The 14,134-nt window shown below is 40.1% G+C and overlaps 1 protein-coding gene across 1 annotated transcript in view; it reads right to left on the reverse strand.

Moving 5' to 3' along the window:
- Nucleotides 1–14,107, reverse strand: part of rad17 (RAD17 checkpoint clamp loader component) — a 38,561-nt gene extending 24,454 nt beyond the window's left edge. The window contains exons 1-7 of the mRNA XM_084551281.1: nucleotides 13,994–14,107; nucleotides 13,683–13,778; nucleotides 3,795–4,007; nucleotides 2,205–2,279; nucleotides 1,808–1,946; nucleotides 1,368–1,501; nucleotides 761–813 (exon numbers count right to left, since the gene is read on the reverse strand). Coding sequence (XP_084407407.1) covers nucleotides 761–813; nucleotides 1,368–1,501; nucleotides 1,808–1,946; nucleotides 2,205–2,279; nucleotides 3,795–4,007; nucleotides 13,683–13,724 — 656 coding nt within the window. The 5' untranslated portion in view covers nucleotides 13,725–13,778; nucleotides 13,994–14,107. The remainder of the gene's footprint in view (nucleotides 1–760; nucleotides 814–1,367; nucleotides 1,502–1,807; nucleotides 1,947–2,204; nucleotides 2,280–3,794; nucleotides 4,008–13,682; nucleotides 13,779–13,993) is intronic.
- Between the last annotated feature and the right edge of the window lie 27 nt (nucleotides 14,108–14,134).

Genomic DNA, 14,134 nt, shown 5'->3' on the forward strand with positions numbered 1-14,134 from the left:
TAGAACTCTGGCATTGATCTGGGCTCCAATCTGAGGTGCTGTTAACTTGAGATTTCTGAGGCTGGTGACTCGGATGAACTTATCCTCAGCAGCAGAGGTGACTCTTAGTCTTCCTTTCCTGGGCCGGTCCTCATGTGAGTCAGTTTCGTCGTAATGCTTGAAGGTTTTTGCAACTGCACTTTGGGGACACATTCAAAGCTTTTGCAATTTTCCGGACTGACTGACCTTCAGTTCTTAAAGTAATGATAGACTGTCATTTCGCTTTACTTAGCTGATTGGTTCTTGCCATAATATTAATTGTAAAAGTTGTCAAATAGGGCTGTTAGCTGTGTACCAACCTGACTTCTGCACAATACAACTGATGGTCCCAACCCCATTAAGAAGGCAAGAAATTCCACAAATGAACCCTGACAAGGCACACCTGTGAAGTGAAAACCATTTCAGGTGACTACATCATGAAGCTCATTGAGAGAAGTCCAAGGGTTTGCAGCGCTGTCAACAAAACAAAGCGTGGCTACTTTGAGGACTCTAACATATGAATCATATTCAGAGTTATTTCACACTTTTTTTGTTTACTACATAATTCATAATAAAGTGTTCATTCTTCTTCAATCTTCAGTGAGAATCTACAAAGTAAATAGTTATGAAAATAAAGAAAAAACATTAAATGAGAGGGCGTGTCCAAACGTTTGACTGGTAGTGTATATACGCATGTTAAAGTTTAAAAGCAAATGTAGGTTAAATCCCAATCACCTCTTACCTCATAATACCATGCAGGCTGACAGGCTGCTTGTAGAATACGTTGGGAAAGTCCTAGGAGTGACAAGTGATGATAAAGTGTTAGCTCAGGTGTTGATCCAAATTAAAGAACACAGACTAATTCACCAGTGTGGCAATACAGAAGTACAATAGAGTAACAAGACCTTTTTTGGTACTGGCTCTATTCTTGTTCCTTAAAGCTAGGCTTTACAAATATGTTTGATTTTACATGGTGTAGTCATATCAATGTAAATTGTAAATCTATGAGCTAAAATATGCTGACACTCCATGAAACAGTGTCAAACATGAGTATACAAATCTGTACATTTCATCATCCAACTATGCTGAGCTTGAATTGATTGAAACATTAAACATTCTAGATCATATTTCTTTCTCTAACTGTTAAGCAACCCAGTTGATCAGGAAGAAAATTAGGATAATGCAACGGATTGGCACAAAGAAAGCACAAAACGGCAAACATGTTCTAGATGCTACACAGTTTACAGTAATCTTAATATGGATTGCAAATAATCCAAGCCAAATCATGCTCTTGTGAGCAAAACTGAGTAATTTAATGACAAATATTTATTTGAAAGTGTAGGACATACCTCCACCAGTATTAGCTTCTTGTTTATAGCTTCTCCATCACCTGCCAACTTCAGGCAGTTATATTTATTGGCTCTTAGGAGAAACTCCTGGAACTGGGCTATCTGGGAGCTGCAGGACAAGCCATTGATCAATTCTGTTAAAAGAAAAAAAAAAGGAGAATTAAACCTATCCAAATTCAGGTGAGGAAGTTTGACACAGGACATTGTTATGCTACTGGAAATGTTTGTACTGATCTTAAAAAAAAAAAAAAAAAATGGTTATTTTAATTTATAAACATACTGTGAACAAAACACTGGAAACCCCTTCAGTTGTGAGCAATATTTCATAAAAATGTAAATTTTCACATGAATACTATGAATAACACACACACACGCAAATTCCTAGTTTGAAGCAGCATAGGACAGGTAGGACAGGTAGGACAGTTTGGGTTTCTTCTCACCATGCCGACTGCTGTCATATGGTTCTAGGTTTGTAGAGTTTGTCCATTCCTGAACCTTGAGACCAAGCTCCAGAGACAAAACCTGGACTGTTGCAGTCTTTCCACAGCCCGATGGTCCACTTAGTAGCAAAATGCCACCCTGTAGATGATTGGAGAATCACACCTCCACAATCACCATAGTTCATGTTTGTCACAGCTTGGCCTATATATGGTATTTACACCGGACCTTTTACTAGACTGACAAAGTAAAGTTTTCTACTAGCCAGTGGAATTTGCTCGACTTGCTCACCTGTTTAAAAAAAAAAGAAAAGTCAGAGTCAAACAGAAATTAATCCAAAACAAGTCTGTGAATCAGGGGTTGGTTATTGGAATCAATCCAAATATAAGCTTCAGTTACCTTTGATGTATTTGCATGAAGTCTCATCCAGTTCTCAACTTCCTCAATCTTCTTCTTGTGGACAGCTAGTTCAGCCTACACAACAATTACATACTGTAGTATACATTACCAGAGACACATGGGCAAAAATGCAGGATGCAAAAGCTGTTGGATGGGAATGATTTATATAGAACATATCTGCTTGGCAACTAGAAATTGGCTCAGTGATGCTGTGTGTGTGTGTGTGTGTGTGTGTGTGTGTTTTACTCAGTGTTGAAGAAAATCTGAGAATGCAGAGAATTTTTTACTTGAATTGGAATTGGGACTTTGACTTGAATCGCTTACAGTGGATTTGTGCTAACAAAATAAAGGTTAGCGGTTCGATCCCCGTAATGTGCCACATGCCGAAGTGTCCTTGAGCAAGACACTGAATCCCCAGTTGCTCCCAGTGCATGGCACTGGTGTGTGCTTGTGTGAACGAATGGGTAGATGTGTCTGTGACTGTAAAGTGCTTGAGTACCAATAGGCAGAAAAGCGCTATATAAAAGCAAGGCCATTTACCATTTACCATTTAATTAATGACAGAATACAGTAAAAGTGTCAGCATCATTTGGTAAAACTTCAAGTATGAAATGGATACAGTAGATATTGTGTTTAAATATGGCATCATTAGGATGAATAAGCTTTACTGGGAAAAGTTTGGTTATATTTCAGTAGTTAAGCAAAAGACTGACTACACAGAAAACAGTCGATTAATTTAACTGAAAAAAAATATATATATATATTGATAGATTCAAATAATAAATTGTCTACATGTTTTGTTGATGATTGCAAGAAAAATATTTACTATTAATTGGATGAAGCCTGACCCTCCCATGATCTCTCAATGGTTAGAGAAAACAAAGCAAGTCTACATGATGGAATATATGACTGCCCCGTTGCAGCTAAAAGCGCCTATTTTTATGAGAAGATGGACCCCAATTATTGACTATCTTGCCTAAGACTCTTATACCTCAAAATTTATAGAACTAGATAAGTGCATATGTGCTCTACCTTTTATACAGTGCTATCCCTGTGTGACAGTCGAGACCCAATCCCAAGATTAGTTTTTGTTTTCTTCTGTGATGTTAATTGCCTGTTAATGTGCTTTAAAGGCAATGAAGTTAAAAAAAAGAAATAAAGTGTCCGTAGCAGCCCTTGACAGAAGTCACTGTAATAGTCCAAATATTGACTATGCTGTCTTGTTTTTTTGAGGATGAAAAGACTGTTGAGATGCTTGCACATAGCATTTTTGCTGATGTGGTAGGTCTTTTCATTCTTACGAAGCATGCATTTTAATGGGTCTCATTTTAAAGAATTAAAACTACATTGCGACACTTGAACCTTTTCTAACATATGTACGTAATGGACGTATTTATAATTCTTTTTATATATTGTTATATTATTCTATTTGTATTTGACTTTGTCTCCTTGCAACTGTCACTTCATGGGAGCAACTGCAACAAAATAATTCCCTTGAACGATTAATAAAGTATTCTGATGAGATGCATCTTTGCCCAAGGCTGAATCCAAATGTGTACCACAATAAATGTGAACAGCAATGATTCTGACCTTTGAACATGGTGAGTATCTGTCCACCCAGGCAACATCCTTGTGCCCTTGGGCAGATTCTTTCAGCAGGTGAGAGCTGCCCACATCTTCTTTCTTTTTCCTGGGCCTCTTCGGCTTAGAGTTTGAGAGAAACTGGTTCTGTCTTCTCCTTCCAGACAGCAACAAGCTTTCGTCTGTCAAGACAATGAAGGATGGATCCACCCAGTGGTTGGCCTAATACACATAAGCAACCCAACAAAAATTATTCAAAATATATCAAAAAGTAAAAGTTTATAAATGACAGTCAAAATGAGACTCCAACTATGGCAGATAACACAACATATATATGAGTCCACTGGTACCTGCAGAAGTTGAAAAAAGCAGCTGCAGACATTTAGTGAAATGCTGGCTCAAATAAAAGTTTGGGAATAAAGACAGAGATAGCCTTTCCATGTGATGAAAGCAAAGCAAATGTATTTGCATATATGCATAATGCGTTGCACTAACAGCACAATTCAGCCTGATACAGGGACAAAACAGCTAAACATAGAAGCTTTGATTACAGCACGCATTCGCTGTGACATTGTTTCGATAAGCTTCTGCAATGTCACAAGATTTATATCCATCCAGTCTTGCATTCATTTTTCATCAAGATCTTATATTAATGATGGGAGAGTCTGACCACTGCACAAAGCCTTCTCCAGCACATCCCAAAGATTCTCAATGGGGTTAAGGTTTTCACTCTGTGGTGGCCAATCCATGTGTGAAAATTATGTCTCATGCTCCCTGAACCACTCTTTCACAATTTGAGCCTGATGAATCCTGGCATTGTCATCTAGGAATATACCCATGCCATCAGGGAAGAAAAAATCCATTGATGGAATAACCTGGTCATTCAGTATATTCAGGTAGTCAGCTGACCTCATTCTTTGGGCACATAATGTTGCTGAACCTGGACCTGACCAACTGCAGCAACCCCAGATCATAGCACTGCCCCCACAGGCTTGTACATTAGGCACTAGACATGATGGGTACATCACTTCATCTACCTCTCTTCTTACCCTGATGCGCACATCACACTGAACAGGGTAAATCTGGACACATCAGACCACATGACCTTCCTTCATTGCTCCAGAGTCCAATCTTTATGCTCCCTAGCAAACTGAAGCCTTTTTCCAGTTAGCCTCACTGATCAGTGGTTTTTTTAAGGATACACGGCTGTTCAGTCCCAATCCCTTGCGTTCCCTTCGCATTGTAAGTGTGGATATGCTCTTACTTCCACTATTAAACATAGCCCTGAGTTGAGTGCTGTTGTTTTTCTTTAACCAAACTTTTAAATGATTGCCGATCACGATCAATCAAGTTTTTTTCAGGCTACATTTCTACCTCGAAAACGATGGTTCCCCTCTATCCAGTTTTTAATAGTACATTGGACAGTTCTTAACCCAATTTTAGTAGTTTCTGCAATCTCCTTAGATGTTTTCTCTGCTTGATGCATGCCAATTATTTGACCCTTCTCATCTTTTCCACGACCACAGGATGTGTCTTTCGACATGGTTGTTTAAGAAATGAGAAGCTACTCATTGCATCGGTTGGGGTTAAATAACTTGTTGCCTGCTGAAAGATAATTGCCCATGCAGTATTTATCCAATAGAAGGCTCATACCTATTTGATTAGTTAAATCCAGGTGGCGACTTTTATTTTGGCGGGGCAGTGTATCTCCATTGTATAGACCAGACCGTGAAGCTAAACTTTAGCCGGTGACTTAGCAGCTGTGCTTCCACTCACCTCACCATCCCGACTGCAACAGCTACCTATATCTGGCCTGGAAAATTTCTGAGCTGGAAGGGAGACTATCCGTTCTGTACCTAATCTGCTTGACTTCCTGGTCAGCTCTGGCTCTGTTGGCTCTACAACAACTGCTGGAGACATGGACTCAACTGTCCCCTGTGTTTACACTGCAGCAGTTGGGTGCTAAGCCAAAGACACTCCAGCTATCAAAACAAGTTTTCCATACTGGACGAAAAGGATTTTACGCCACTCACCACCCGCTTGCCCATTTCATCCCCAGAACTGATTTTGATATCACAGAACGTCGTTCACAGCAGTGTGCTGATTTTTTGAGTCATTTTTAAAGAAATGTAGAAAACACTTCTAAGAGGCACAGTGCACTGTATATGATATTTCAAGGAATTCTGATTTTAAAATTTAAAATGCTTCCTGTTGGCCTCACTAGAATCCTTAGTATATTTTGAAGTATTACTTCAGTTTTTCTACAATATCCTGTATAAAATGATCACTTCATATGCCTCAAACTAGAATATAAATATTATTCTTGCAGTTAAATTAATGAAATCACATCGAATTTGACCATACATGCTGTTATAATTGGGTAAGTCGCTGTGTTTAAGAGCAAATTCTCATCAATACTAGTACACTGAATTGTGTACTATGAATAACTCCAAATGAATCTCTGGTGTTCTTGTTGGATTTCTGATGTCTTCTTGGTTGAATCTTATTACAGAAGTCATGGGCATAAGGACCTTACAAAGCAAGTACTGGTTGCTCCTCACATGTGACTATGTTCCTATTCATCTGTCTGGTCAATGGGGTAGGGTGACAAGAAACAAACATTTTCTGATGGAAAGCAACGCTCACATCTAATCAACTAAAGAATGGCTTCACAAAAAAAAAAAAAAAAAAGAAAATTGTGTGCGTTTTGGAGCCCAGAACTGAATCCTATAGAATGTCTGTGCAGGGATCTTAACAAAGCCATGCAGAGAATGCATGGATACTCCCAATCAGGCTGTGCCAAGCTGATAATTCTTAAATCCAAACAGACTGAACGCTGTAATACAATCAAAGGGTGCTAGTGTTCATGGGTGTGACGTAGATCATTTGTTCTGAAGCAAAGACTCGGCCCTGACACCTGTCCCTACACACCTTTAATTCAATTCAATTTAATTTTATTTATATAGCGTCAATAACAATACAAATTGTCTCAATACACTTTACAAAATCCTGTCCGAAACCCAGCCTGAAATCCCCAGAGCAAGCATGAAGGCGACGGTGGCAAGGAAAAACTCGCTTTTAACAAGAAGATACCCTGAGCAGAACCCAGCTCACATGGAGGGACCCATCTGCCTAATGGGTAGAGACAGAAAAGAGAGAGAGGAGAGAGAGGACAAAAACACTTTTATTCTCATTGACCAGTTCAGCCAGAAGCAAACACCGTTCCTCTGTCCAGTTGGGTTTCCTACTTAATTTCTTCTCCATTGCTGTTCGGTTTGTGGAAGATTTGAACGCCAACCAACACTGCTTCTTCTAGGTCGGTTAGCAACCACAGAAATCGATGAAAGCCGAGTCATTTTACCCTTGTTAATACCAAATGGATGAAGGACCAGGATGGTGAATGAATGTAAGCAAATAAATAGAATTATCAGTATGTGAATACTGTGCAAGTGGGAGTTTTCACACATTTTGTAGGATAATTTTTAAAGTATAGCTTACTATTTATTTATTTTTATGTAAAATAATATTTATAATTACACAGTCTTCATAGAGATTAGATTCTATTATTAAGTCTATTGATTTGATGGTCCATTCAAGGCCAATTATCACCAAAAGTGTATTTTTATCTAGCTTTTAAAATCAACCAATCACACCTCTTGAAATGATGACTCATACCTAGCAACAGGGTCAACCTCTCCTCCTCACTAAGACAAGAGTTTCTGTCCATTCCTTGCTCAGAGTTTTGAGAATTTTCTGGAATCACTCCTAAGCTAAGACTCCTAGCTAGGAATTTTTAGGCTAAGTTAGGAGCTCTTTGAGAGGATTCTCAGAATCTTTAGGAATATGGGCCCAGGAGCTCGGTGCCAGAGAAAGGAAATTAGAGGACAGGAGCTTGGTACGAGAGAGAAGAGAGTAGAGCACATGTGCTCAGTGCATCGTCCCCCAGCTGCCCAGGCCTATTGCAACATAACTAAGGAATGGTTCAATCCAGCCCTAACTATAAGCTTGATCAAAAAGTCTTAAGCCTGGCCTTAAAAGTAGAGAGGATGCCTGCCTCCGGAACCAAAACTGGGAGCTAGTTCCACAGGAGAGGAGCCTGACAGCTGAAGGCTCTACCTCCCATTCTACTTTTTGAAATTCTAGGAAGCACAGGTAGGCCTGCATTTTGAAATTGAAGTGATCTGTTGGAATGATATGGTACAATGAGGTCTTTAAGATATGACGGAGCTAGGCCTTTAAGGGCCTTGTATGAAAGGAGGATCATTTTAAATTATATTCTAGATTTTAAAGGGAGCCAGTGAAGAGAAGCTAAAACTGAAGCAATATGATGTCTGTTGCTAATTCCAGTCAATGCTCTTGCTGCGACATTTCGAATCAATTGGAGGCTTTTAAAAGAGCTATTTGGACAGCCAGACAGTAATGAATTACAGTAATCCAGCCTGGATGACACAAATGCACGATCTAGAGACAGAATGTTCCTAATTTCGATGCTTTGTGAGTGCTTTGAGAGGATCTTCCTAAAGTACATCAAGGACGTGATCCTTGCTGTCTCGTTAGCACTTCACATGGCCCTGACTCACCTGCAGCATCCTAACACCTATGTTAGGATGCTATTTGTGGACTTCAATTCAGGCTTCAACTCTGTTCTCCCAGACATGTTGGCTCCACAACCTGGGTGTGTCAGCATCACTCACACACTTCACACCTGATGAAGAAAGCCCAACTATGGCTCCTGTTTTTTAGGAAGTTGAAGCGGACTGGACTCTCCTCACAGCTGCTCGCAAACTTCTACAGAGCCACCATTGAAAGTATCCTGTGTCTCAGTGTGACACGGCAACTGCACAGCACTGGACAGGAAGGACTTAGCTCGCGTGGTGAGGACAGCACAGGGGATTGTGGGCTGTAGTCTACCAGATCTGGACTCCGTTTACGCTGCCCGAGTCCAGAAAAGGGCCAGGACACATTGCGACAGACCCCATCCACCCGGGCAACCCACTGTTTGTACCGGTTCCATTAGGAAAGCGAAAATGGAATCTCGAATCTTGAATAAAACACGCACCAACAGACCCAGGGACAGCTTCTTCCCCAGAGCTGTGAAAGCAATCGCCACCCTGTATCAACCCCCCCCCCCCCCCATCCCCCCCCCAACCACCAGTCCTCAGCAGCAGGACAATCACACACTCACAACATCTCATAAACTGGACTTGCACTAAGCTGCACGAAGTTGCAGGATCCCTATTGATTTTGTTGCGATTTTTCTTCTTCTTCTTCTTCTTATTCCCCTTTGCTTAGCTAAAAGTGTCTGCCCAGGACAAACTGCAAGGGCGAAAGGCATCAAACCTGGTAACTTGGCAGAAGTCCTACTGTGTCACTTTGCCAAGGTGTCAATACACATGCCTACAGCTAGGCCAGCCAATTTACATTTTGGCTCATACTTCGAGAACCGTGTGCCCAAGAAAAAAAATTCTTTCTCCCTCTGATACCTTATATAGTCCTGGTTCCAATGGACTAGGCCACGGCCATTTCCGCCTGCCATTTTTTTTTCGCCATTTTAAAAAATACTGCAAATCAACTCCTCCTAGCCCGTTCATCTATTCATTTATCTTCCGCTTGTTCCTGTGAAGGGTTGCAAGGGGGCTGGAGCCTATCCCAGCTGTCATCGGGCAAGAGGCGGGGTACACCCTGGACAGGTCGCCAGTCTATCGCAGGGCTAACACAGAGAGACAGAAAACCATTCACATGCACACCTACGGCCAATTTAGAATCACCAATTAACCTAATGTCTTTGGACGGTGGGAGGAAGCCGGAGAATCCGGACACACGGAGAACATGAAAACTCCACACAGAAAGGCCCAGTCGGCCCATGGATTGAAACCTGGGACCTTCTCGCTGTAAGGCATTATGTCTACAGGGGGTGCTACATGTGACACACAAATATTTTATATAACTTTAAGGCCTATAACTTTTGAAGTATTCACCCAATCTTTATGAAACGTAGCAACCGTCATTATGATATGCTTGTGTACAATCATGCCAAGTTTCGTGAAATTTGGCCTGTAGGGGGCGCTATAATTGCTACATGTTTATATCTCACAAACCACCACAGTCAACTGCTTGACATTTGACAACAATAATCTGTGGATGATTCCTTACAAGCCCACCAAGTTTTGTGCAATACAGTCTATAAGGGGCGCTACTGGTGACGTTTCAATATTTGAGTCCTATTTCCTAGTTAGTTGGCAGACACGTCTTTTCCCACCTATGACTCCCTCTAGTGGCAACTGAGGCACAGGCATCTGTGGAAGACTGCGTACAAGCCCACCAAATTGCTTCTGACCCGCCTGACTCTCATTCAGTTGTCAACCAAAGGATTACTCCACAGACACTTTGCCTCCTTTCAGGCCGTGTCCCACCCGCTTGTGCCTCTGTGCCTCAGTCGGCGACGACTTCGCCACGGCATGGACCCCTTTGTAATCGCTCGCGATCTATAATAATAATAATAATACATTTTATTTATAGGCGCCTTTCAAAACACCCAAGGTCACCATACAAGTAAAACAGGGTTTAAAATACATAACAGACATCAAAAGCAATTAACAAACTACAAGACACTAAAAGATACGATAAAAAGATAAAAGATTTGGTTTAAAAAATAAAAAATCTGGAGAGCGTGACAGTCAGGGAGGGTATGCTTGCAGAAAAAGGTGGGGTTTGAGATGGGATTTGAAAATAGCCAATGTATCAATGTTGTGGATGTTGGGTAGAAGGGAATTCCAGAGGTGGGGGGCGGAACGGCTGAAGGGCAGGAGGGATGGTGAGGCTGATGGATGATGATGATCTAAGAGTCCGGCTGGGTGTGTTGATGTGGAGAAGTTTAGTCAGATAAGGAAGGGCGAGGCTGTGGAGGGCTTTGAATGTTAAGAGCAGGATTTTATAGGTGATGCGGTGTGTGATGGGACACCAGTGAAGCTGCTGGAGAACAGGGGTGATGTGATAAGAAGAAGGGGTCCTGGTGATAATCAGGGCAGCAGCATTTTGTACAAGCTGTAGTTTATGGAGGGACTTGAGGGGGAGACCAGTGAGAAGTGAGTTACAGTAATCCAGGTTAGAGGAATGGTAGAGCTGGGCGTCGTCCGCATAGCAGTGAACGTGAATATTGTATTTATGGAATATGTGACCAAGGCGGAGGAGGTAAATGATGAAGAGGACTGGACCGAGGACAGAACCTTGTGGTACACCAAGTTTTTAATTGATCTACATCTTAATGATTACGATTAAAAAAAAAATTACTTTTTTTTCCCATTTTCTTTACGTATCATTTTACTCACTTATTAAATATAATATAAAATATACTATGCCCTCTTTCACTTCATACAGTTTCAGACCCTACAAATCTTCTCCCTGTCTTTTTTGGCTGTTTTGTATTACTTACCAGATAGATAGATAGATTTTGATGATGACTTTAGATGATTTGCAGACTTTGTTAATTTTCTTGTCCTAATGATTGTCAGTATTAGTAGTTAAAATCACTGGATAAAAAAACGATTTTTAACGTTTATAATCATCAGAGAATGTTACAGACGTTTTTGGTTCCTGTCGGTTTCCTGAATATATATGTTTGTGCGTGAGTGTGTAAATGAGAGGCATTAACTTATAGCACTTTGTAGAAGGCGCTTAATAAAGTTCACTCCATTGACTCGTATTAGTTCGAGGGACAGAGCTACCTCCTCCAATATGGCGGCAACGTTGACGTACGGTCCAGCACTCAATGAGTCAGTGTCTATGTATATATGTCTATGTGTCCAAATGCAGGTCCCAGAGGAGTTCTTGTAGACTTGGGACAGCCAGGTATCCCAGAATGCATTTCACAGGCGTCATCAATTCCGCTGCTGTGCCGAAGGACTGCGTGTTTCGGTATCTGTACTCCAGAGTAGTGATAGAGAAACCGAAGCTTTCTGAACCTCTGAATCAGTCTGAAGCAATTGGTTGAAATGGTTCAGATGTTCCGAAGCATTTAATACAATTAAATGTGGCAACATCTGCTGGATAATATTATACATAGCATTCGCATGAAACGAAGGGTCGTCAAACAGAAAGTTGTGTTTGCTTAACAATAAAGGATCCATAGTATGTGCATATTGAAATGCTTGATTTTTTTTTCTTTTACAGGAAATAATATACTTGTATGAGTTTGACATCATATAATACTGTATATTTTAAATATATGCTTTATAAGATTGATAGAAATACAAAAATATATTTACAAAATAAGTTAAATGCTTGTGCATCTAGGGACAGTGATGACAGTAGTTGTACAAAATGCTTGTGAAACTGGGAAGGGGATTTGGGTAGTTCAGAGATTTTTATTTAAAAACAAGATAATTTCAGCTGAGTTAGGTTTTAGTATGTTCCTCTTCTATGTATGTATACAGGTATGTAAATCAATGTATAGTGTGTGAATGCCTATGTGCCAATGTGCGTATGCAAGTTAATCTAATGTTATACTAATCTTACCTTAAACTTCACTCTCCATCATTCTAAATCAATGAAACTACGCAACATCTGCAAAACTCTCCTACTCTCAAAAACCCACAACCATCTGAGGGATTGTGCCCATTTATAAGCATTGTGAGTTTGACCAGAGGTGTATAGTAACATAGCAGATGTACTTCGTTATACTACTTATGTAGTTTTTTTTGAGGATCTGTACTTAACTTGAGGTTTTTTTTTTTGTTTTGTTTTTTTTTAAATCAGGACTTTTACTTTTACTCTACTACATTTAAAAGTTAAAAATATACTTTTACTCTGTTACTGTGACGTTTGCCACCTCGTTACTCGTTACAAATTAAAATAGAAATATAATTAATCGAAGGATTATTGGAATGGGGGTGTCCGAGAGGACGAGAGGAACAGCGTACAGTACTCTCACAAGGTTTAGAGGTAAGGGCAGGATGCGCAGGGCGGCGGACATCAACAAAGCTACCTCCGCAGTTAACGCTGATGAGGAAGACACGGAAGACGTTACCACACTGACAGCATCTCCTTCGGTAGAAGACGACAGTCACTCGTGACTAGGAGATAGGAGGCACTTTTTTATGTTCTTAGGCAGACAGACGCTTTATTTTGTTCTCAGGCAGACACGAGACACTTGATTCACTCACTCTACAAGTGTTTTTTTTGTTTTTGTTTTATCATACCAGATCTATTTCATTCACCTGAAAGTGAAATAGAGAACAAGGGTACAACCATTTTTGGTTGTTTTGCTTCTTTTTATGCATACTATAAAAATACTTTGTACTTTACTTGTACTCGACTATATTTTTTCACAAGATACTTTTGATACTTAAGTACATTTAATGTGAGCTACTTTAAGACTTTTACTCAAGTGATTTTCTTATGGGTGACTTTAACTTTTACCAAAGTCATTTTCAGTTATGGTATTTGTACTTTTACTTAGTTATTTTTTTCAAGTACTTTATACACCTCTGCCCGTGACACGTTGCCGATGACGGCCGATACGCGTGTGACGTAAAGAAGCTTCATTTGGGGAGTCGCGTGATTTTTCAACTGATGAAGCGAGGCATCGGTACATCTTGTCGCGATACTTCTGCTTTGAACGCTCGACACTGTTTCAAGCGTCTGCTTCGAGCATAACATCTCTAATTTAGAGTTGAACAACGAAGTTCGTGCTCTTGGTATTGATAAACGCGTGTTTTTCAAAGACGAGGGTGGCTTTACGGCGGTTTACACACTTATACATGTTAAAAAAAAGTAATATACTTATTGATGTTTGGAGCATGTGTGGATATCTTATCGGATAATGTTATTAGCATACATGTAATGATCCTGGAGTCACTTATACTTTTGTTACTTGCAGCATATAATGGAATTACTTACTTTGCTTGAAGAAGCTTTATCCCCCAGAGAATGCTTATCCATCACAGAGCCTGGCGTTTCACAGCTGGGGTAGTAGTCCAGCGAGGGACTGGAAACCTAACAAGCAGTAGCCTTGTTATATGGTACCACGGATGCGCTCATAAACTTTTAGTCAAATACGTGATAAAAGTCTATTAAAGTTATAACACCGATGAGTTAGGCTATTGTTGTTAAACTAGCTACAACTTAAAATTCACATTTTGACAGTGTAATGGTATTATCAGTTTATTTAGGCCAACATATACATATATATATATATATATAACTTTTACCTTGTAGATTAACTTTACCCTTGGCTCAAAACCTTGCTCAGGTATATAACTTTTTGAATTGAAGACGTCGTATCGTTACCACAACCGGAAACTGGGACTGTCGCTAAGTGTTCCTTGACGTAAAACTGGCGTGAATCCTCT

This window comes from Chelon labrosus (genome assembly GCF_963514085.1).
Source record: "Chelon labrosus genome assembly, chromosome: 9".
NCBI lineage: Eukaryota > Metazoa > Chordata > Actinopteri > Mugiliformes > Mugilidae > Chelon > Chelon labrosus.